Genomic DNA, 20,808 nt, shown 5'->3' with positions numbered 1-20,808 from the left:
AGTGCCCCTGGGACTCGGGCGACCGTGGGGATCCCTGGGGACCTCGCAGAGCACAGATGATGCGTGTGGGGGGCCCGCGGACCTGTACTCCTAAGTGTCCCCAGGCGGCAGGGACACTGCTGGACCAGAGGCCTGAGGACACGTCTGCAGGGTCTGATGAGTTTGTTTCGAAAGTTCCTTTTGTGGAGAGCAGACCTAAAGGGCCACGTACGGGTGGGTGGGGCGCTGGGGAGGACTGCAGGGCTCTGCTCTGTCCGCCCTCGGGGGGGGGGGGGGGGGGGGGGGGGGCGCGCGCCTGTCTCCACTTCTCAGTTCCGAGGGTTTGTGGGTCACGTGGTGCGCTGGCTCCTGGTTCTGAAAGAGCCAGCGCTCCCTGACTCTTGGCTGGGATGGGGTCAGGGTGATGCATCCTGACCTCTCACACCTCGTCAGAGGCCTTTCCAGCTCGCCTCACTAGCTAGTAGGATCCGGTCTTTCCTATGAGTAAGAAAAGACAAAATAATAATAATAATAATAATAATGGGAGAAGGAGAAAAAAGGAGAGGAGGCAGAAGAAGAAGAAAAGCCAGATTTTTAATAGGAGGTGACACACCCATTGCATGTAAGAAAGCAACAAAACCAACCAACCAAACAAAAAACACCACTGGCTATGGAGTGGAAAATGGCTTTGGGAAGGGAAGCCAATTAGAAGGATTAGTAACCATTAGCAACAGAGCCCAAATGGTTCTGATTAATGGAAAAAATCACCTCGGGGCGAAGGTGAAGGGTGGCTTGTCTGAGTGTACCTTTAGTTCCCCCCTGGTCATATTTCACAAATGATTGGGAGGTGGAGGACAGCTGTCATCTTTAAAGGTCTGAGTTGAGGGACGCCTGGGTGGCTCAGTCTGTTAAGCGTCCTTCTTTCACTCAGGTCGTGATCTTAGGGCTCATGTGTGAGAGCCCCATGTCAGGCTCCGCGCTGACAGCTCAGAGCCTGGAGCCTGCCTAGGACTCAGACTCCTTCTCTGTCTGCCCTTCCCCAGTTTGTGCTGGTCTCTCTCTCTCTCAAATATAAAAAAACACTGAAAAAGTTATGAAGGTCTAAGAGTTGAGAGCATATCACCAAAACCCTGGCGGGTTGAGGCAGTGAACCAGATCCAGGAACATGAACTTGAGCAGGGTTACGTGTCTACTCCTAACCTGAAAAGCGAGGAGCCTGCACACATGGTCACCCCCTTGCTTCCCTTTCCCAGTTCAGGACTAACGGAAGGGTGGCCACAGGAGTCCGAGATTTTTTAAATGTCAGCTCAGTGTTAAAACCCGCGTGCCCCACATGTGTGGCCAGATGGGCTTGCTTGTCATGCCTGAGCTGAGCTCAAGCCTAAAAGGTCAGGCCTGAGGACACCTCCCTCCCAGCAGTGGAGGAGGGGCTGAGCTGAGCCGTTTTTCCCAAACCTGCCAAACCTGCCGCCATACCAGGGCTTGGGAAGGAGTCCGGGAGAGAGCGCTGGGCCGGAGACAGGTCTCCAGGAAAGCGCTTCCAGATGGAAATCTGAGGACCGAGGGATGAAAGAGCAGATCCCGCCTCCCCCTTCAGAGGTTGGGAGACTTACTTCAGCAGCAGGGCTTCAAGTTGGTGGCAGGCTCACTGTGTGAGGCTTTTTGTTTCTCCGCTGTACCATACTGACTAATACAGTCTCAGGCTGGGTTCGTACTTTGAGTGCATCATCTAGAACTGGGCTCGGCAAAGCGCAGTCCCTGGGCGGAATCTGGTTCTACTCCATTTTTCTATGGCCTGTCACCTAAGAATGGTTTTGACTTTTTTTTAATGGTTGGAAAGAAAAAAAAATCAAACATGTGAAACTTCTATGAAATTTGGATCTCAGTGTCCATAAATAAGGTCTTCTCGGAACACGGTCCCACTGTGTATTGTCCAATGGCTGCTTTTCCGTCAGGGCCCATTTGGGTACTTGGGACAGAGACCGGATGGCAGGCAAGCTAAACACTTGCTCTCTGACCCTATACAAGAAAGCTGGCCTTCCCCTGACCGAGAATGAAGGAGTCCTCATGTCTTTGAATTGTCTCCGGGGTGGGTCACGCCAGAACTTTGCCTTGTGTCCTGTGTCCCATGTTCAGTGTGGAATGGGCTCAGAGGAGAGTGACCTGGGTGGTGAAGAGACCCGCCCCACCCCGGGTCACAGGAGGACTGGTTGAGACACCGGGATGTTTAACCTTGCAGAGAAGCAAGCTCAGTGGGGACAAGAGCTGCCTTCTGCGTTTGTGCTTGTTAATTGTTTTGAATTCTTGGAAGAGGATTGCTCCAGGAAGGCAGTTATGAGGTTAATTGAAAGGGCACTGACCTTGAGTCAGAACGTGTTGGTTCAAGTTCAGACTTCTACTTGCTTACTCTGGGCTTCCGTTTCTTCACCTCGAAAATGAAGGGGCGCACACGACAGCCCATCAGACGACCAGGTCCACAGTGAATTAGGATTCAGCTTTCCTCTCAGAGGTGTTTTCAGGCCAGCAGAGGACATAGTCCCGAATGCACCTAACCTGCAGTGTAGACAGTGCAGCGGCCAGGGGCGAGGGTGGAGAGAGTACTCTGTCTACACCATTCTGCAGAGCGGCTGGTGTGAATCAGACCTTGGAGAACAAGTGAACTCCAACCTTTGCTCAAAGCATTCTGTGATTTCATCAAAGATTTGAGGGGTGTCACACAGAAGAGCAGTCTGCCATGTTCCTCGTGACCCCGAGCAGTGACGATTCGGGCTGTGGTTACAGATCTGACTGTGGCAGCCTCCTGCTCAGGGACTTTCCTGCTCGTCGGGCAGCATCGGCATCTCTGAGGGGTCCTCAGGGCCTGCTGTTCCGAGCCCCTCGCTCGCCTGGCCTCGTGAACTCCTGCCTATCCCCTGGGTCGCCGCCCTGGCTCCCGGGGGACTCGGTCAGGTACCCATGTTAACTCTGCCGATGGAGCCACATTTCTGTGGAGCGTTGGCTCGGTCATGCCCCCGATAACGAGGAGGGGTCAGCCTTGCATCTGCGAGTGTCACACCAGCTCTTGGCCCGGTGTTCGGCCTGCAGGAGGAGTTTAATCTGTATTCATTGAGTAATGATAGACTGATCAATAAAGAGAGAAATATTCCAGGAAAGGAAATGGTCTCCCACACATGGGAGTGAGCTCCCAGCCGCAGAGGTGGAGGGGAGATTGTCACAGGGACCCAGCGGGAGAGTTTCCACTCGCACGGTGCCTCTGCGGTTACATGCACGCTTTCCTGGCTGGTGTTTAATTTCGTCTCTGTTATCACTGATGGTCTCCTCCACTAGGGCAGTGTTTTGAGATCCTTGAAGCTCAGTGATTTGTCTGAGGTCCTGCAGCTAGAAAATGGGAGAGTGAAGACAGAGTCGCCGGCTTGTCCTGCCACATCAGGGCCAAGAAGAGTGTCTGGGTGGATCAAGTGATCCTGGAGTGCTGAGATTTTTCTCCGGAACGAGTTGCAACTTGCTGGTCCACAGCTTTTGTATTTTTATAGTTGGGAGCGTTCAAAATCCCCTACGCGTGATTAGAAAATTAAACTTCTCTTTTAAAGTGATGGGTTGCATTTAACACCCCTAAACTTGTGCCCTAGCAAATGGAAACACTCTGAGCTATGACATCATTACACACAAATGCACGCACGCAGGCACGCTCACACAGCCCTGTTAGTGTTTGGCAAGGAGCAGTTTCCTGTTGTATTTACTGGCGCTCAGTTTAATAGGAGCCTTGGGTAAAAGCACGCCCAGCACCCCGGGATTGTGCTCTGAGCCTGAGTGAGTTGCATGACCGAGCTAGAGTTGAATGTGTCACTGCTCATGACGTTCGAGATAAAAACCTTCCCCTTGGTGGCTCTCTTCCTCAGTGATACTGATCTTGCACTTTTTGGTTATAGTCTTTTACTAAGTGGAAGACTGTCATTGCTTAATTGAGCAGAATTCATACTGAAATTAACAAAAGCTTATCAAGTCTTTTGAGCTCACCCTTGTTACAGGATTTTTTTTTTCTGAATATTTCCTCTGTACCTGATAGGGAAACAAACAGCTAGCCTGTGAATTTTCAAGAAGCAAGACCACTTAAGCCTAGTCCTTTCCACCGCTGTGCTGACTTGTGAAAATTCTCTGGTGGTGCCCCCGGCGCTCCAGATGACTGAGAAGCCTTGCTGATGTCCCAGGATTTCTTCTGTGTGTCTATCCTTGGGCTTGCATCCTGCTTAGTTTAGTTGTTGAGACTAACATACATTGTGTTGCTTTATTCGCCAGCCTCTCGGTTTCTCAGAATTAATCTCAGAGAGAGGCGACCCTCTTGGGGATGGAGGTCTGCCTGCCGCGTGGGCGTCCAGCTCACAGGAGCTGGTGTTGTTTTGGGTCCCTGCAGTGAGACCTCCTCTCTCCCTGACCCCCGGATGTGCTGGCCTTGGGGAGTGCAGGTCGGGGCTCTGCGGGCCTGGACGAGCCAGCCCTTAGCCTTCCTGACGGGAAAGCTGCCACTTGACCATGAGGTCCTACAGGACTCAGCATATGACTTTTCACTGCCTGCCAGCCTGGGGTGAGGGCTCGAGGGGGAGGAAGTGGAACCAGGGAAGGACTAGCCGGAGAAAGGAAGGCCTTCCCAGACTTTCCTGGTCCCGGTTCCAACCGGACGGCTGATCAGACCTCTCTGCAGTACTTTCCACCTTTGGTTAGAATAACCTGAAAGCCACGTTCACTTTTTCAGAGCGGGTGGTGCTCCACAATTCAGCTCAGAGAAGTGTGAAAAGTTTACCAGCACCTCTGAAACGTGTGTCACTGGCTTCGTCCCGGCCACCCCCCCAGCCCCTTCACTCCTCCGGCCGAGAAGAGTGTGAGCTGTCCCAGGACCCCACCGGGTCCCCCTCTGCTCCCTGATCCGTCAGTCCGTCTCTCTCGGGCCCTCCCTCGCCTGCCTCCTGCCAATTAACCATAACGCTGATGGAGGAGCTGTTGAGGTCATTAAATTACATTTAGTATCTTTTTTTTAACAAGATTTTTTTTTTAACAAGATGACATTAACGCATATATTTCTTTGCTCCCTCTGCTCCCAAACATCTAAATTAAATTGCCTTTTACGTCTTTTGGCTCAGGCCCAATCTCCCCCCTCCGTGGCCCACTAGGTAGCCCCTGATCTGCTTCAGGAGAAAGTCAACAGCCGGATGCAGTTGGCTGCGTAGACGTGTGGAGGGAGAAGGCGCCGTGGACGGCTGTGCCATGAGTAAGATCGGGAGACAAGTAGAGGCAGGAACCGATGGGCTGTCTGGGCCAGGAAACCGCTGGAAGTTTCGAAGGCGAGGGAGACCCTGAGGAGTTTCCGTGAGAACGAGCCCGGGCCCCGGGGGTGGGGGCGCTGCCGTGTGCATCCTTACTCTGTTTCCGCTCTTCAGTGTCTTTTGGTTTTGTTTTCAGGGTTTTTTTTTTTTCTTTCTTTTTGGTTTCCTGTGTTAATGTTTGAATTTTTTCAGCTTTGGTACATTTTAGAGAATGGAAAAAATTCTAAGTAGAATCTTACCACAAAGATGGCTTTTTTCTTTCTTTCTCAGTTCTAGCCAGTGGTCTCATCCACCATATATAGTTTGAGCGATGGCAGATCAGATTTTACTTTCAGATAGCCACGTTGTTGGCTTCGGGAGGCTCCTATGCAGTCCTTCAAGGATCTCTTAGCTACGGAAGGATGACTTCTTCCCACAGGGTGCGTTGGGGTCCCTGGCGTGTCTTCGTGCTGAAGACCGGGGGGGGGGGGGGGGGGGGGGGGGGGGGGGGGGGGGGGGGGGGGGGGGGGGGGGGGGGGGGGGTGAGACCTGACTGACCCACCTTCCAACAGCACAGAAGCACATGGCGGCTTCATTTCGGCCACTTCCCACGTCGTCCATCCCAAAAGTACTAAAAAGAAATTTTCTTTCTTTTTTGTCTCTTGATGAACCTGAAAGAGGGCCAAACATGTAATTCTGACAGTGCTTCTGTTCTCTTCCTCTCCCCTTCACTTCCTGGAGATTCTTCATTGCCAAAACCTGCCCCGTCCCTTGTGTCTGGTTCTCGTCCTTCATCCTGTCTGTGTTGTGTTCAATGACTGCATGCCTGGTGGCGCCTGACTCTCTTTTCCTGTTTGTCCGGGTGAGCATCACCCAAGCCTGGGCCCTCCTGGCCAGGGGAGGGGAGGCTGGGCCAGGGCTGAATTCTCCCTGACTTCTCTCCCTGGGGGGGGGGGGCTGGTGGTCAGGGGACCCCCGTGAAGATCCTGACATGAAAGACTTTACCCCCCTCAGCTGTATTTGGGGAAATAAGGTTTGACTCATGAGATCATCCAAGTCGAGTTCATGATAGTAATTTGCAAGGCACCTCATTTGTGGTACTGTCTATGGCTGTCGCTTTTGAGTTACAAATCAGTTATTGACGCACGCGGGAAAAATTTTGATTTTTAAAGAGTCTCAGTTCCACTTGCCAGAGCAAAGTGAATTTGAAGGCTTACTCAGCTGCCTCGTTCGCAGCCAGGGCCGCCGAGGGATGCGGCCTGCGCTCCGGCACCACGGTGCCCCGTCTTGGGATTCCAGCTTTACCACTTACGTATTTAATCTTCAGTCTCTCCCTCCCATGCATCCTCATCTGCAAAATAAGAGTGGTTAGAGTAGTAGCAGTAAGAGCAATAATCAACACGGACTGGGACTTGGGCTTTGCCAGATGGCTTGCTCAGAGCTCCCCTCACGTTTCCACCCACCTCACAAGCCGAGGCACAATTCCAGAGGCCGAAACCGCTCCGCTCCCGTGGGACTCCGCAGGAAGGCTCACGAGGGCCGGCGTGGCACTCCCTGTGTCCCAGGCACTGTTGCACGGTGTTTCCATCCCCTGGTGGAGAAGCAGAAGCCCCGGGAAAAGAGGTCACCAGTGCAGGAGCAGGGCCAGGCAGGGGCCAGGGCCTCCTGGCCACAGTGGGGCAGCATTTGCAGGAGCAAATGAGAGAATTACTTTATGTTTTAAAGTTTATTTATTTACTTTGAGACAGAGTGAAAGTGAGAGAAAGCACACATGTGTGGAGGGGAGGGGCAGAGAGAGGGAGAGAGAATCCCAAGCAGGCTCTGAGCTGACGGCGCGAACTTGAACTCTGACACGAGGCTCGAACTTATGAACCATGAGATCACGACCTGAGCCGAAACCAAGAGTCAGATGCTTAACTGACTGAGCCACCCGGGCGCCCCAAGAAAATGACTAGAAAGCACATAGCACGGCTCTGGCTTATAGCAAAACTCACATCATAGCTATTTTAATTATCAGCAGAGCCACACTTTTCCCACTAAAGCACTGCACTTCCTCTCCTTAGACAGACAGGAAGCCCCACTCCTTATAATATTTTCATGTATGGTACGGACACTGCAGGATTGCCTGTGAGCTGCAGCCCCTGACCCGGGACCTCAGGGGCCCCGCTGCCAGGTCGTTCCCTGGCACCCACACCAGCCCCTGTGTTCGTGCATCCTGGTCCTTCTTTGGTTAGAGTCACTTGATCATAAACTGCTGGTTAGGTAGGGGGAAGCCAGGAGTTAGAGTTTATCTTCTAGGTTTGCACAGAAAAGGGGTACTGAGTCCTCACCTGTTTTTTTCTAATATGTTGATCGTGTCCCTTTCCTGGCTTGGAGGCAGGGCTTAATTTCGAGGATAAGGGCATTAGGCTAAGGAAGTGGTGTGTGTGTGAAGAGCCATATCTGCAGTGGGTCCCCTGGAAGCCTGGGCAGGTGCTATGGAGAAGGCCTGGCTTAAGGTCTCAAATCAAGCACCCCAGAAGGCCTGGCAGTAACTCTGAGACTACAGTGGGGTGGTTAGAGTCTGTGACGGATGACAGCAGTGTGCCCCATGGAGGGCACAGCAGCCAGACCCCACCTCAGTGATGGCAGGCCCTCCAAGTCCACGCAAACACGAGCACCACCCAGTGGGAAATAGGCAGATGCTCTACAAGGCTCTTCCTGGAGGAAGAAATGTGAATGTGTTCCTACAGAAATGCGGACGGCTGTGGGAAATCATGACCAGAACTGGGGCTTAGGGACATAGGGACACTCGTACATATGAAGGGCGTGCTAATGGATGGTTTGTTTTGGAAGGTGCTTCATCAATATCTGTCAAAACTAAAAATGTACACACCCCTCGATCCAGGGTTTCCTCTTCTTGAAATTATCCTAAAAGCTACCGGGAGGCCACAAGGACTATTGGGGGATAATGTCTTTCTCAGCAGTGTTCCTAAGAGTGAAGAATGGGAAATAATCCACATGGTTTATTGGTAAGGCAATGATTATGTTCCATATAATGGTCAATCTTTCCATTTTAATTTTTTTTTGAGAGAGAGAGAGTGGGGGAGGGGTAGAGAGAGAGAGAAGGAGGGAGAGAGAGAATCCCAAGCAGGCTCCATGCCATCAGCACAGAGCCCAACGCAGGGCTCTATCCCACGAACCATGAAATCATGACTTGACCAAAATCAAGAGTCAGACACTTAACCAACAGAGCCACTCAGGCACTCCATGTGGTCTGTATGTCTACTAAGGTAGTATGTGTTCTTTAAAAAGAATAATGTCGATCTATATATAGTTAAGTGAAAAGATGTCTAATGTGTATGAAGAGAAAAAAACACTGTAAACCCATATGTAATATTCCACTTTTCTAGGAAAAGTTTATAAATACATTAAAGAAGTTATGTATTGCATAGACAAAGTTCAAATTCTTCCTGAATTTAAGAAGTTACTAACAGTATTTATATATGTCAGAATTTTTCACAGTTGGGAAATCACTCTGAATTAATAAAAATCTAAATTGTAGATGTAAAGGCAGTATAGCTTTACATTTTTAAACATCGTACACAAGTTTTGCTAATTATCTAGGCAGGAGTAAATGTACAGTGAACAGCTAATGAATTATTCTAAACAGATGAGTGCCTGTTTTTGAAAATGCCCTTTTAAACTGAGAGCTTTCCCCAAGAGATCAAGAACACAACAGGGATGTTCACGCTGACCACTGTTGTTTAACGTAGTGTTGGAAATCCCAGCATCAGCAACCACACAAGAAAATGAAATGAAAGGCCTAAAAATTGGCAAAGAAGTAGTCAAACTTTTACTTTTTGCAGCCGACATGATATTCTATCTGGAAAACCTGAAAGAGTCCACCAAAAAAACTGCTAGAAATGATACAGGAATTCAGCAAAGTCGCAGGATACGAAATCGACATACAGAAATCGGTTGCATTTCTATACACCAATAATGAAGTGTCAGAGAAATCAAGAAGTCGATCCCATTTACAGTTGCACCAAGAACATAAAATACCGAGGAATAAACCTAACCAAAGATGTAAAAGATACATATGCTGAAAACTACAGAAAACTTACGAAGCAAATTGAAGAAGACACAATGAAATGGGAAAATATTCCATGCTCACGGATTGGTAGAATAAATATTGTTAAAATTCAATACTACCCAAAGCAATCTACACATTCAATGCAATCCCAATCAAAATTGCACCGGCTAGAACAAGCAATCCTAAAATTTGTATGGAACCACAAAAAACCCTGAATAGCCAAAGTAATATTGAAGAAGAAAACCAAAACGGGAGGCATCACAATCCCAGACTTTAGCCTCTACTACAAAGCTGTCATCATCAAGACAGCATGGTATTGGGACAAAAACAGACACATAGACCAATGGAATAGAATAGAATAGAATAGAATAGAATAGAATAGAATAGAATAGAGAACCCAGAATTGGACCCACAAATGTATGGTCCTATGTCAAATCTTTGACAAAGCAGGAAAGCATATCCAATGGAAAAAAGACTGTCTCTTTAGCAAATGGTGTTAGGAGAACTGGATGGCAGCATGCAGAGAATGAAACTAGACCACTTTCTTACACCATGCACAAAAATAAACTCAAAATGGATGAAAGACCTAAATGTGAGACAGGAAACCATCAAAACCCTTGAGGAGAAAACAGGCAATAACCACTTTGACCTCAGCTGCAGCAATTTCTTGCTCAACACGCCTCCAAAGGCAAGGGAATTAAAAGTAAAAATTAACTATTGGGACCTCACCAAGATAAAAAGTTTCTGTACTACAAAGGAAATAATCAACAAAACTAAAAGGCAACTGATGGAACTGATGAGAAAAGATATTTGCAAATGACATACCAGATAAAGGGCTAGTATCCAAAATCTATAAAGAACTTACCAAACTTAACACCCCCCCCAAAAAAACAAACCAGTGAAGAAATGAGCAGAAGACATGAATAGACAAGGAAGACATCCAGATGGCCAACAGACACATGAAAAGATGCTCAATGTCATGCATCATCAGGGAAATACACAGCCACACTGGGATACCTCCTCACTCCAGTCAGAGCGGCTAAAATGAACAACTCAGGAAACAACAGATGCTGGTGAGGACGTGGAGAAATAGGAACCCTCTTGCACTGTTGGTGGGAAGGCAAACTGGTGCAGCCACTCTGGAAAACAGTGTGGAGGTTCCTCAAAATGTTAAAAATAGAACTACCCTATGACCCAGCAATAGCACTGCTAAGAATTTATCCAAACGATACAGGAGTGCTGATTCATAAGGGCACATGTACCCCAATGTTTATAGGACGGCTTTCAACAATGGCCAAACTATGGAGAGAGTTTAAATGTCCATCAACTGATGAATGTATAAAGAAGATATGTTTTATATACACAATGGAACACTACTTGGCAGTGAGAAAGAATGAAATCATGCCATTTGCAGCAGTGTGGATGGAACTGGAGGGTATTAAGTGAAATAAATCAGAAAAAGACAGGTATATGTTTTCACTCATATGTAGAACTTGAGAAACTTAACAGAAGACCATGGGGGAAGGGAAGGGGAAAAACAGTTACAAACAGAGAGGGAGGGAGGCAAACCATAAGAGACTCTTAAATACAGAAAACAAACTGAGGGGGGATGGGGGGATGGAAGAGAAGGGAAGTGGGTGATGGGCATGGAGGAGAGCACTTGTGGGGATGAGCGCTGGGTGTTATATGTAAGCAATGAATCACGGGAACCTACCCCCCAAACAAGAGCACACTGTACACATTGTATGTTAGCCAATTAGACAATAAACTATGCTTTAAAAAATAGTAGCCAACATAAAAAAAGTCCTTTTAAGTAATGTTGCTAATTGTAAAAATGTGTATTTTTATTTACTGGTAACTTTATTTCTTTATTTGCCAGTAAATTCTTTCTTGTGAGAGTTTAAATCAAAGATCTATATGATCAAAAATGCTAAAATTTGGGCACCTCGCTGGCTCACTCGGTGGAGCATGCCACTCTTGACCTTGGGGTCATGAGGTCAAGCCCTACATTGGGTGTAGAGCCTACTTTTAAAAAAAACGCTAAAATTGTAGATTTTGAGTTGCTGAGGCTTTTACTACCGTTAATCACTGGAATTTTACTGAACCTTGTGCCAGGGAGAGAACGATTTCACAATGAACCCCAGGAGGTTTGGCCACTGTTCAAAAGCTCTCTTCCTCGTTTGTACTTTGGCATTTACATGCTCAAGCATCATATACTTGGGAATGTGCTACACATGGTAAGATGTTGCATGTATGCGGTCGGAGCTCTCGAGGCCCATTCATTCTCTCCGGTCAAATCAGGAATTGCAACGTGGACGGTGTGCCGCACCTTCGTCTCCACCTCACAGCTCTGCTCAGGGGTCCATATCCTGGAAATCATGTCCATGTGCCTGTGAGTTGGACCACTCATTGTGTGTGATGAGGTGAAGCCATCCATCATGGCTCTTAATGATTTAAGAATATCTTTAAAATTAAAAAAAGGGAGGGTGGGGTGGGAGGCACCTGGATCACTCAGTCACTCAGTCAAGAGTGTCCAACTCTTGATTTCAGCTCAGGTCATGATCCCAGGGTTGTGGGATCAAGTCCCACCCTGGGCTCCGCACTGAGCATGGAGCCTGAGATTCTCTCTCTCTCCCTCTCCCCCCTCTTCCAATTGTGCTCTCTCTCTACTGAAAAAAGAAAAAAACCAAGTGGGCAGATGTACATGGTGGCGGCATCACTGGAGGACCCTCATGTTGAGCGGAATCCCTCCTGGAACCGTTCTCGGATTCAGCAGATACCCGGCACAGCATGCGTTCTTAATTTCATTGCATCTTTCTCCAGGGAGATCAGTGTTTTCCCCCAATATTCCACTCAAGACAGTTAGGAGCAGAGCAGTGAGGTTTCCCCCAGTCACACGGCCAGGGTAGTGAGACACGGGTTTTGAATAGGTCTGAGGGACCCTGGAACCTATACTCTATGATTATTCCTCACGAATTGTGTGGAACAAAGACGTTCTTATGCATGACATTGATTATAGGAGAACCGGGTGTTTCTTTAACTTTCAGAATGTATTTTTGAATGCTTTAAAAGCTATTTATGTAATCAATGACAAATGCTAGGCAGGTACAATTAGCAACGCATCCCTCCCCCCCATTAAACAAAGCAGACTTGTATCATTGTGCTGTGTCTTTTTTTTATTATTAACTTTTTGTAGGAGGTGACCAGGTTCACTCCTGGACGCTGGTCACCAGCCACGCCGTGGACACTGCGTGGAAGATCGCCAAGGGCTCAGTGACGCTGGCTGCGTCCTTCCTGGTGGCCGCGCTCTGCTACGTGAGGAGGGTGCACGCCTACTTGAGGCATCGGCTGAAATGGTAGGTGGTTGTACTAACCTCTGGTTTCACCAACAGACCCTTGCTATACAAAAGTAGATTTTTGATGTTATTTTCCCTCTATCTTTTAGGTGGATCGGATATCTGCAGAGGAAATTCAAAAGTAAATATTTTCGTGTCTTATTTCTAAGGTGCAGAGAGGGTTCAAGAAGGGCAAGGAAAGGGGAAAATTAACTACCTTCCGTGTCTGATTTGGTCCAGGGAACCTGAGCGTGGAGGCGGAGGTGGATCTCCTCAGTTACTGTGCGCGAGAATGGAAGGGAGAGACGCCGCGTGCCAAGCTGATGCGGAAGGTGCGTCTGTTCACAAAGGTCACGGACGATGGGGAATTTGTGTGTAAAGATCAGGAAGCTAACATTCCGCCCCGCTTTACTAAACCCAAAGATCTACTAACCCCAGGTGTGCCGCAGGGGACAGCCAGAGAGCACCGTGCAGCCGCAGGACAGTGGCTTTGGCTTCCACCTGGAGCCAGTGCCTTTGCAGGCGAAGATGATGACACACAGTAGGCTGTCACTTAGGGAAACTCGAGGCTGGCACTCTTTCCAGCTCCACCTGCCAAGGCTGCGGGCTCTCTTGACAAGCAGGGGAGGCTTCTGGCTTTGCAGGGATTAGGCACCTGGATGTGAAATATTCCGAGGAGTTTTAGAATTTCCCACTGGACCGATCTTGGTAACTATTCCCAGCGGTGCTATCCAACCTTGTCAGCAGCAAGAAATTTTCATTCCAAGTCCTTTTTAGCGTGGTCTTAAAAGTATATAGTATTTTTTACCCCACTGTGGTCACATTGTAGCCATCATCACCCCTGAATGGCATTGCCTGGCTCCTGGGCTTCCAGGAAGTTATCAACTGAAAAGGAACGACACAGACTCAGTACACACAAATGTCCCTTTAAAATGACGTGTAATCATGGCAATGAGAAAGAATGAAATCTGGCCATTTGTAGGAAAGTGGATGGACCTTGAGGGTGTCATGCTAAGTGAAATAAGTCAGGCAGAGAAGGACAAATACCATATGTTTGCACTCATAGGTCTAACAGGAAAACAGGAGAAACCTAATGGAGGACCAGGGGGAGGGGAGGAGGGAACGAGAGTTGGGGAGAGAGAGGGATGCAAAACTTGAGAGACTATTGAATGCTGAGAATGAACTGAGGGTTGAAGGGGCAGGGGGAGGGGGGAAGAGAGGTGGTGGTGATGGAGGAGGGCACTTGTGGGGAAGAGCACTGGGTGTTTTATGGAAACCAATTTGACAATAAACTATTAAAAATAAAATAATAGAATAAAATAAAATAAAATGACATGTAATCATAGGGTGCCTGGGTGGCTCGGTCGGTTGAGCCTCTGACTTTTGATCTCAGCTCAGGTCATGGTCTCCCGGTTCATGGATTCGAGCCCTGTGTTGGGCTACACACAGCTGCTCGGGATTCTCTCTCTCTCTCTCTCTCTGTCCCTCCCCTGCTCACCTTCCCCGCTCTCAGAATAAAACAAGCGACATGTGGTCACATTCATAATTTAGCATTGTTTTGTCTCAGTTGTCCCCCTTTTTTGGGAGTGGCACCTCGCGGCCCATACAGTGAATTCACTTTTCTATTCCATCATCCAGAGGATTTGAAAACGAACGTGTTGCTTTTGTGCGGGCAGGCGTACGAGGAGCTGTTCTGGCGGCATCACATCAAGTGTGTGCGACAAGTGAAGAGAGATAACTACGACGCGCTGAGGTCCGTGCTCTTCCAGATATTCAGCCAGGGACTCTCCTTTCCATCCTGGATGAAGGAAAAAGACATCGTGAAGGTCTGTCCGCTCGCTGGAACGTGGGGGAGCGTCGCGCTGCCAAGGCCTGTGATGCAGGTGCCTGGTCCTCCGTGGGCAGCTCGTGCGTCCCGAGGCGGAGGGAGCCTTTGAAGGCCCTGGGGCCCCTCCAGGTCAGAAGGGCCGTCACAGGCAGGGGTGTTTGTTTTGGTGCCACCGTCTTTTCCCGAGAGCAGCATCGTCTTCATAAGCCAGGAGGTCTGCTGAAGCTCACTTTGTTACTCCACAGTTATTCGAGTTTTAACAAACACATAGAGCATTCCAGAGATTCCCCACTGTTCCTCGGGGCAGCTGGGGGGCTCAGTCAGTGAAGCGTCTGACTTCAGCTCAGGTCATGATCTCACGGCTTGTGAGTTTAAGCCTCAGGTGGGGCTCTGTGCTGACGGCTCAGCCTGGGTCTGGCTTCACATTCTGTTTCCCTCTCTTTCTGCTCCTCCCCAGCTTGTGCTCTGCCTGTCTCACTCTCAAAAGTTAATAAATGTTAAAAACAAGAGAGCTTCTCCACTGTTCCTTTACAGCCCTTCTCTCACCGCTGGCCGAGGGCCATCGCTGATCGGTCTTACGACCTGATGGTTCTGCCTTTTCCAGAATGTCATGTATATGGAATTATCCCGTGAGCAGCCTTTTGAGTCTGACTTCTCTCGCTCAGCAAAAGGCATTGCAGTTCATCTGCATGTTCTGGGAATTGTAGTTCATTCCTTTTTACTGTTGAGTGGTATTCCGTGATGGGAGTGTGACATTGCTTATCCATTCTTCAGTGGAAGGCCATCTAGATTATCTTTAGTTTGTGACAGCCACGAATAAAGCTGATATAAATATTCCCAAACAAGATTTTGTATGAATGATGGTTTTCATTCCTTTTGGACAAATGCCTGTGAGTGAGATTGTAAACTCATGTGGTGGGTATAGGTCTGAGTTCATAAGCTACCAAACTGACTTTCAGAGTGGTTCTACCATTTTGCATTTCTACCAGTAAGAGTTCCAGTTGGTCTGAATTCTAACCAGGATCATCAGGTTGGGGCTGTGTGTGCGCGTGTGTGTGCATGTGTGTGCGTGCGTGTGTTTCAGCCATTGTGATAGATGTGCACTGGTGTCACTGTGCCTTTAGTTGGCATTCTGGTAGTGAGGACGGATGTGCTTATTGGCCATCCATTATTATCTTCTTAGAGAAGTGTCTGTTTAAATCTTTTGCCCGTTTTTATTTTATCATTGATTGGATTTTGAGATTTCTTTATATATTCTGAATACAAGTGCTTTATCAGATATGTGATTTGCAAATATTTTCTCCCAGTCTGTGCCTTGATTTTTGTTTTTTTATTTTAATGGCATAAGGGAGTACTTTCTTTTTTTTTTTTAATTCTTCTTTATTTTTTTAGATAGAGAGCATGAGTGGGGGAGAGGGGGCAGAGAGGGAAAGAAAGAGAGAATCTTAAGCAAGCTCCACACTCAGCATGGAGCCCGAAGCAGGGCTCGATCCCACGACCCTGGGATCATGACCTGAGCTGAAATTGAGAGTCAGACGCTCAACCAGCTGAGCCACCGAAGTTCCCTGAGGCAGTACATTCTTGATGAACAACCTGAATTTTTATTTTGAATGTAGGATGTTTAATTTGGGGTGTTCATTTAAGGGCAGAGGCACAAAGAAAGAGAGAGTATATAAAATACATGCAGTTATGTAGCTGCACATGGTCTGTTTCCTTCCCATTTCTGAATTGAGAGTTGTTTTGATCAGTTTAATTTTATCTAGGGAGCACTCGTCAAGTGCACGCAGTGTGCCCGTGGCCAGCTGCCCGGGACAGAGACCACGACAAGCCTCAGGGCTCCCCAAGCGCAGCCGGGCGGAGAGAGGGGTCAGAGCCCTTCACGGGATCAGAGCCTTACGTATTCTGTGGTCTTATTTAATCCCACCAAGAGTTCTGTAAAATGGAGATATTGCCCCTGTGTATGTGGAGGGTGAGGCCAAGAGAGTAAGTAATCAGCACTGGGGGAGCAGTCTCTTAGCTGGTGAGTGACAGAGTGGGGTTTGGACCCCAAAGTGCCTTTATTCTAAAATCCATGGACTTCCTGGTGTGCTATGGAATTCTAGCATTGTTTGCATAAAAATAATTTTTTTAAATGTTTTTATTTTTATTTATTTTTGATGCAGAGAGAGACAAATCATGAGAGGGGAAGGGGCAGAGAGAGAAGGACACAGAACCGGAAGCAGGCTCCAGGCTCTGAGCTAGCTGTCAGCACAGAGCCTGACGCGGGGCTCGAACCCACGAACGTGAGATCTGACCTGAGCCGAAGTCGGAGGCTTAACCGACTGAGCCACCCAGGCGCCCCAGCATAAAAATAATTTCTAAGCGGAGAGACCTAGGCTATTAGGGAAATGTTTTAGAAAGATTGTCTCATAAACATAATCTTCATGTAGGTTTTCATCAGCTGTGAAATTGTAAATTAAGAATATGATCCAGGGGGTGTCTGGGTGGCTCAGTCGGTTAAGCGTCTTACAGCTCAGGTCATGATCTTGTGGTTTGTGGGTTCGAGCCCCGCGTCCGGCTCTGTGCTGACAGCTCGGAGACTGGAGCCTGCTTTGGATTCTGTGTCTCTCTTTCTCTCTCTTTGCCCCTCTCCTGCTTCTCATTCTCTCTCTCTCTCTCTCTCTCTCAAAAATAAACATACCTTTTGAAAGAAGGAATATGATCCAGGGGCCCAGGGGCACACGGGTGGCTCAGTGGGTTGAGTGTCCAGCTCTTGGTTTCGGCTCAGGTCATGATCTCATGTTCATGGGCTCCAGCTCCGTGTCAGGCTTCACGCTGAGCATGGAGCCTGCTTACAGCTCCCTCTCGCTCTCCCTCTGCCCCCTTCCCCACTCATGCTCGTGCACGGGGGCTCTTTCTCTCTCTCCCTCAAGAATAAATAAGTAAACATAAAAAAAGAAAAAGATTCTCTCTCTCTGCCCCTCTCCCCCACTCATGCTCTCTCTGTCAAAAAAAAAAAAGAAGAGAAAATATGATCTAAATCACTGAATCCACAAATCTAGAAGAAGAATCCGTAAGTTTTTATTTAGTTATTGTTATAGTCTTTTTCAATGGAGACCCCCGAGTGAGGTGAGATCGTGTGCTGCGGCGCATTCTGAATTGTGATGTCATGAATATTGAGGCACTAATCACAGTTGGCATCTCCTTCCTTTTCAAGCTTCCTGAAAAACTGCTCTTTTCGCAAGGTTGTAATTGGATCCAGCAATACAGTTTTGGTCCTGAGAAGTATACAGGCTCCAATGTGTTTGGAAAATTACGTAAATGCGTGGAATTATTGAAAACGCAGGTGAGTGTCTGGGGGAAGAAATGACAAGGAATGAAAAGCACGCACCGGGTGTAGGGGTCCTTCTCCGGCAGGCACGTCGCCTGATGCCTCAGGAGGAGGGCGTGCGGGCAGGAGGCTCTCCGTCCTAGGACCTGCGGTGGGCTTTCCTGTTCCTCCTCCTTCCAAGTAGTGAACAAGAGCAACGTCCTACGTGACAGTTAGGCCCACGACGGGTGCAGGAGGCCTTTGTGGGCTGGCCAGGAAACCTCAACAGTCCTGTACCTTTGTTTCCCCCCAGAAAGACGTGGCACAAGGTTCAGGCAGGGTGTTCAGAAGTGTGCATTTCTGGAATGTGCCCTACTAATAACTTGGGGGCTCCACAGACGCTATCGTTTGAACTAAGAATTGTTCTTGCCTATGATAGACACAGATTTGGGATTGTCGACATGAATCCTCCCTGGTAAACACCATAACATTTCCGCGCTGGGGTTTTCTGGCGTGTAAAACTGACATGTGAATAGTGTGTCCCCCGTATGGTTACTGTGAGGATTGAGCAAGTTAATACGTGTGGCTTTGACCGCGCTTGGCACGTGGTGAGTGGGAATGAATACTAGTTAGTTCTGTTCGCTTCCGGAATCTCTCCTGGGCAACCGGCTACGTTAAGCTGTCCTAGGAAACCCACCTGCTTGGTGTTTTACCTAACCGATGGTGCTTTCTTGGAAAAAAATATTTAAACCAGTTTGTTATTGTAAAAGTAATATATACTTATGGTTAAGAAAACTCGGGGTCGGGGTGCCTGGGTGGCTCAGTCGGTTAAGCCTCCGACATCGGCTCAGGTCAGATCTCACGTTCATGGGTTCGAGCCCCGCATCAGGGTCTGTGCAGACAGCTAGCTCAGAGCCTGGAGCCTGCTTCTGGTTCTGTGTCTCCTTCTCTCTCTGCCCCTCCCCCTCTCATGCTCTGTCTCTCTCTGTATCAAAAATAAATAAAACATTAAAAATTAAAAAAAAAAAAAAGAAAAATCGGGGTCCTAAGATATAAAATGAAAAGCTAAGGGTCCCCTCTGTGCATCTTTGGTTTATTTTTGTAAGTATTTTAAGCCACTTAACTCCCACTCCCATGTCTGTGTTCTCAGTGGACTGAATTTAGTGGGATTAGAGATTATCACAAGAGAGGAAGTATGTGCAACATCCTTTTTTCTGATGCTATTCTGGAATACAAACTTTATGAAGCTTTGAAGTTCATCATGCTATATCAAGTTACTGAAGTTTATGAACAAATGAAGACGAAAAAGGTCATTCCCAGTCTTTTTCGACTCCTGTTTTCCCGGGAAACATCGTCCGACCCTCTGAGCTTCATGATGAACCACCTGAATTCCGTGGGCGACACATGTGGCCTGGAGCAGGTAATTGGGGCAGAAGACTGGTGCCCGGGCGGCGCTGGTGGTGCTCAGACGCCCAGCTGTGCGGGGTTGACCTTGAGCGGGGCTAAGCCAGGGGCCGCGGGGGCGTGGCCTGAGGTTATTGCCCCTGCAAGGAGGGAAGGAGGAGCGGAAACCGCACCGCGCTGCGCAGTTTGCTGTGTGTCTTTCCAGCCCCAGGGCCACTGAGCGGGGCTGGAGGCCCTTCTAGGCTTTCACACTGCTTCCCAGATGCCGCCCGGTTTGCCCCCAGCCGAGTTTAATCAAGAGAAAGCCCAGCCGGAGAGTGAGACGGTGCTGGGGAAAGAATCTGGCTCCATCCTGCAGATAGATCGACACGGCCGAAAATTTTAGGGGCGCCCAGCTGTCTCAGTCAGAATAGCAGATGGCTCTTGATCTCAGGGTCGTGAGTTCAAGTCCCATGCTGGGTGTAGAGATTATTTTAAAAGTAATAAATAAACTTTAAGTTAAAAAGAATTATTGAAAACTTTTAAATCCAGATAAGACTTTTTTTTTATCCCCATAGAGGAGGTTTTGTTTTGTTTTCCTTTGTTCTCTTAGGCGGTGCACAAAATTACCTGACATTTTTATAAGGATTTATCTAAAATTAGTTGGAAAACAGTGATCTTAACCATGAGCATCCTTTATTTTTTATTAGTTCTCCACCCCCCCCTCCCCAACAGCATTTCCCTGTAACTTTTTTGTGCTAGTCTACAGAGATGTTTCTCCACTTGTCCCCACCTTCTGAGTCATGGACATTTGTCCCTGACGGTGGCCACTCGGTGGTTCATGTGCCGGCCTGTAAACAGGGCGTTCCTTCCTAAGCCAAGGAGAGCACGCTCCCTTCTCTGGTGGGGCAGGAAATTGGAAACGTGTGTTCATGACCTCTCTTTCATCTCTTCCCCAGATCGATATGTTTATTCTTGGACACTCCCTTGAAATAAAGATAAAAGTGTTCCGACTGTTCAAGTTTAACTCCAGAGACTTCCAGGTCTGCTACCCAGATTTGCCGCTCAGGGAGTGGCCCGAGATCTCCCTGCTGACGGAGAATGACCGCCACTACCACATTCCCGTCTTCTAAGTCTGGCGTGGGCTTGGCACCGGCCCTCACCGTTCACAGCGGTCACACTTTCAAGCCACGTCCAGTTGGAGAACCGAAGCTGGTGTTGTAACCACGGAAGGGATTGGGACCTTCTTCTCTGGACCTTCAGGTGCCCAGGACACAGGTGCACGGATGGCATGCCTTAACCTTCCAGTGATATCCTCCAAACCAGCCTTGACCTTGTTCATGTGGGCTCTAGTCATTCACATGCCACAGGCCTTGAAGGGCACCAGGGCGGTAAATCTGGGCATTCCAACAGCAGGAAAAAAGCGAGAGGAGAAGGGGGAACAGACTAACCAGGAAAGAATTTGTCTCTAACCTTGATGTTTTCATTAGGAACCTTGTCTTTGACTGATTCAGGATCATTATAAACGTGGCCTTATTTTATAATTATTACCTTCCCAGGAATCTTTATGGTATATTGATTTTCTAGAACCACTTGATTAACTGTGTATGGGGTATGCGTGT

The 20,808-nt window shown here is 48.2% G+C and overlaps 1 protein-coding gene across 1 annotated transcript in view; it reads left to right on the top strand.

Moving 5' to 3' along the window:
• OTULINL (OTU deubiquitinase with linear linkage specificity like) overlaps positions 1 to 20,509 on the top strand; it is a 69,811-nt gene extending 49,302 nt beyond the window's left edge. Inside the window, exons 4-10 of the mRNA XM_029941283.1 lie at positions 12,548 to 12,707; positions 12,797 to 12,828; positions 12,927 to 13,018; positions 14,363 to 14,512; positions 17,711 to 17,839; positions 18,954 to 19,223; positions 20,146 to 20,509. Of these exons, the coding sequence (XP_029797143.1) occupies positions 12,548 to 12,707; positions 12,797 to 12,828; positions 12,927 to 13,018; positions 14,363 to 14,512; positions 17,711 to 17,839; positions 18,954 to 19,223; positions 20,146 to 20,319 (1,007 nt within the window). The 3' untranslated portion in view covers positions 20,320 to 20,509. The remainder of the gene's footprint in view (positions 1 to 12,547; positions 12,708 to 12,796; positions 12,829 to 12,926; positions 13,019 to 14,362; positions 14,513 to 17,710; positions 17,840 to 18,953; positions 19,224 to 20,145) is intronic.
• The last annotated feature ends 299 nt before the right edge of the window (positions 20,510 to 20,808 follow it).

This window comes from Suricata suricatta, chromosome 6 (assembly GCF_006229205.1).
Source record: "Suricata suricatta isolate VVHF042 chromosome 6, meerkat_22Aug2017_6uvM2_HiC, whole genome shotgun sequence".
Taxonomy (NCBI): Eukaryota; Metazoa; Chordata; class Mammalia; order Carnivora; family Herpestidae; genus Suricata; species Suricata suricatta.
Note: the sequence above shows the minus strand (reverse complement) of the source record. Positions and strands in the feature narration are given on the sequence as shown.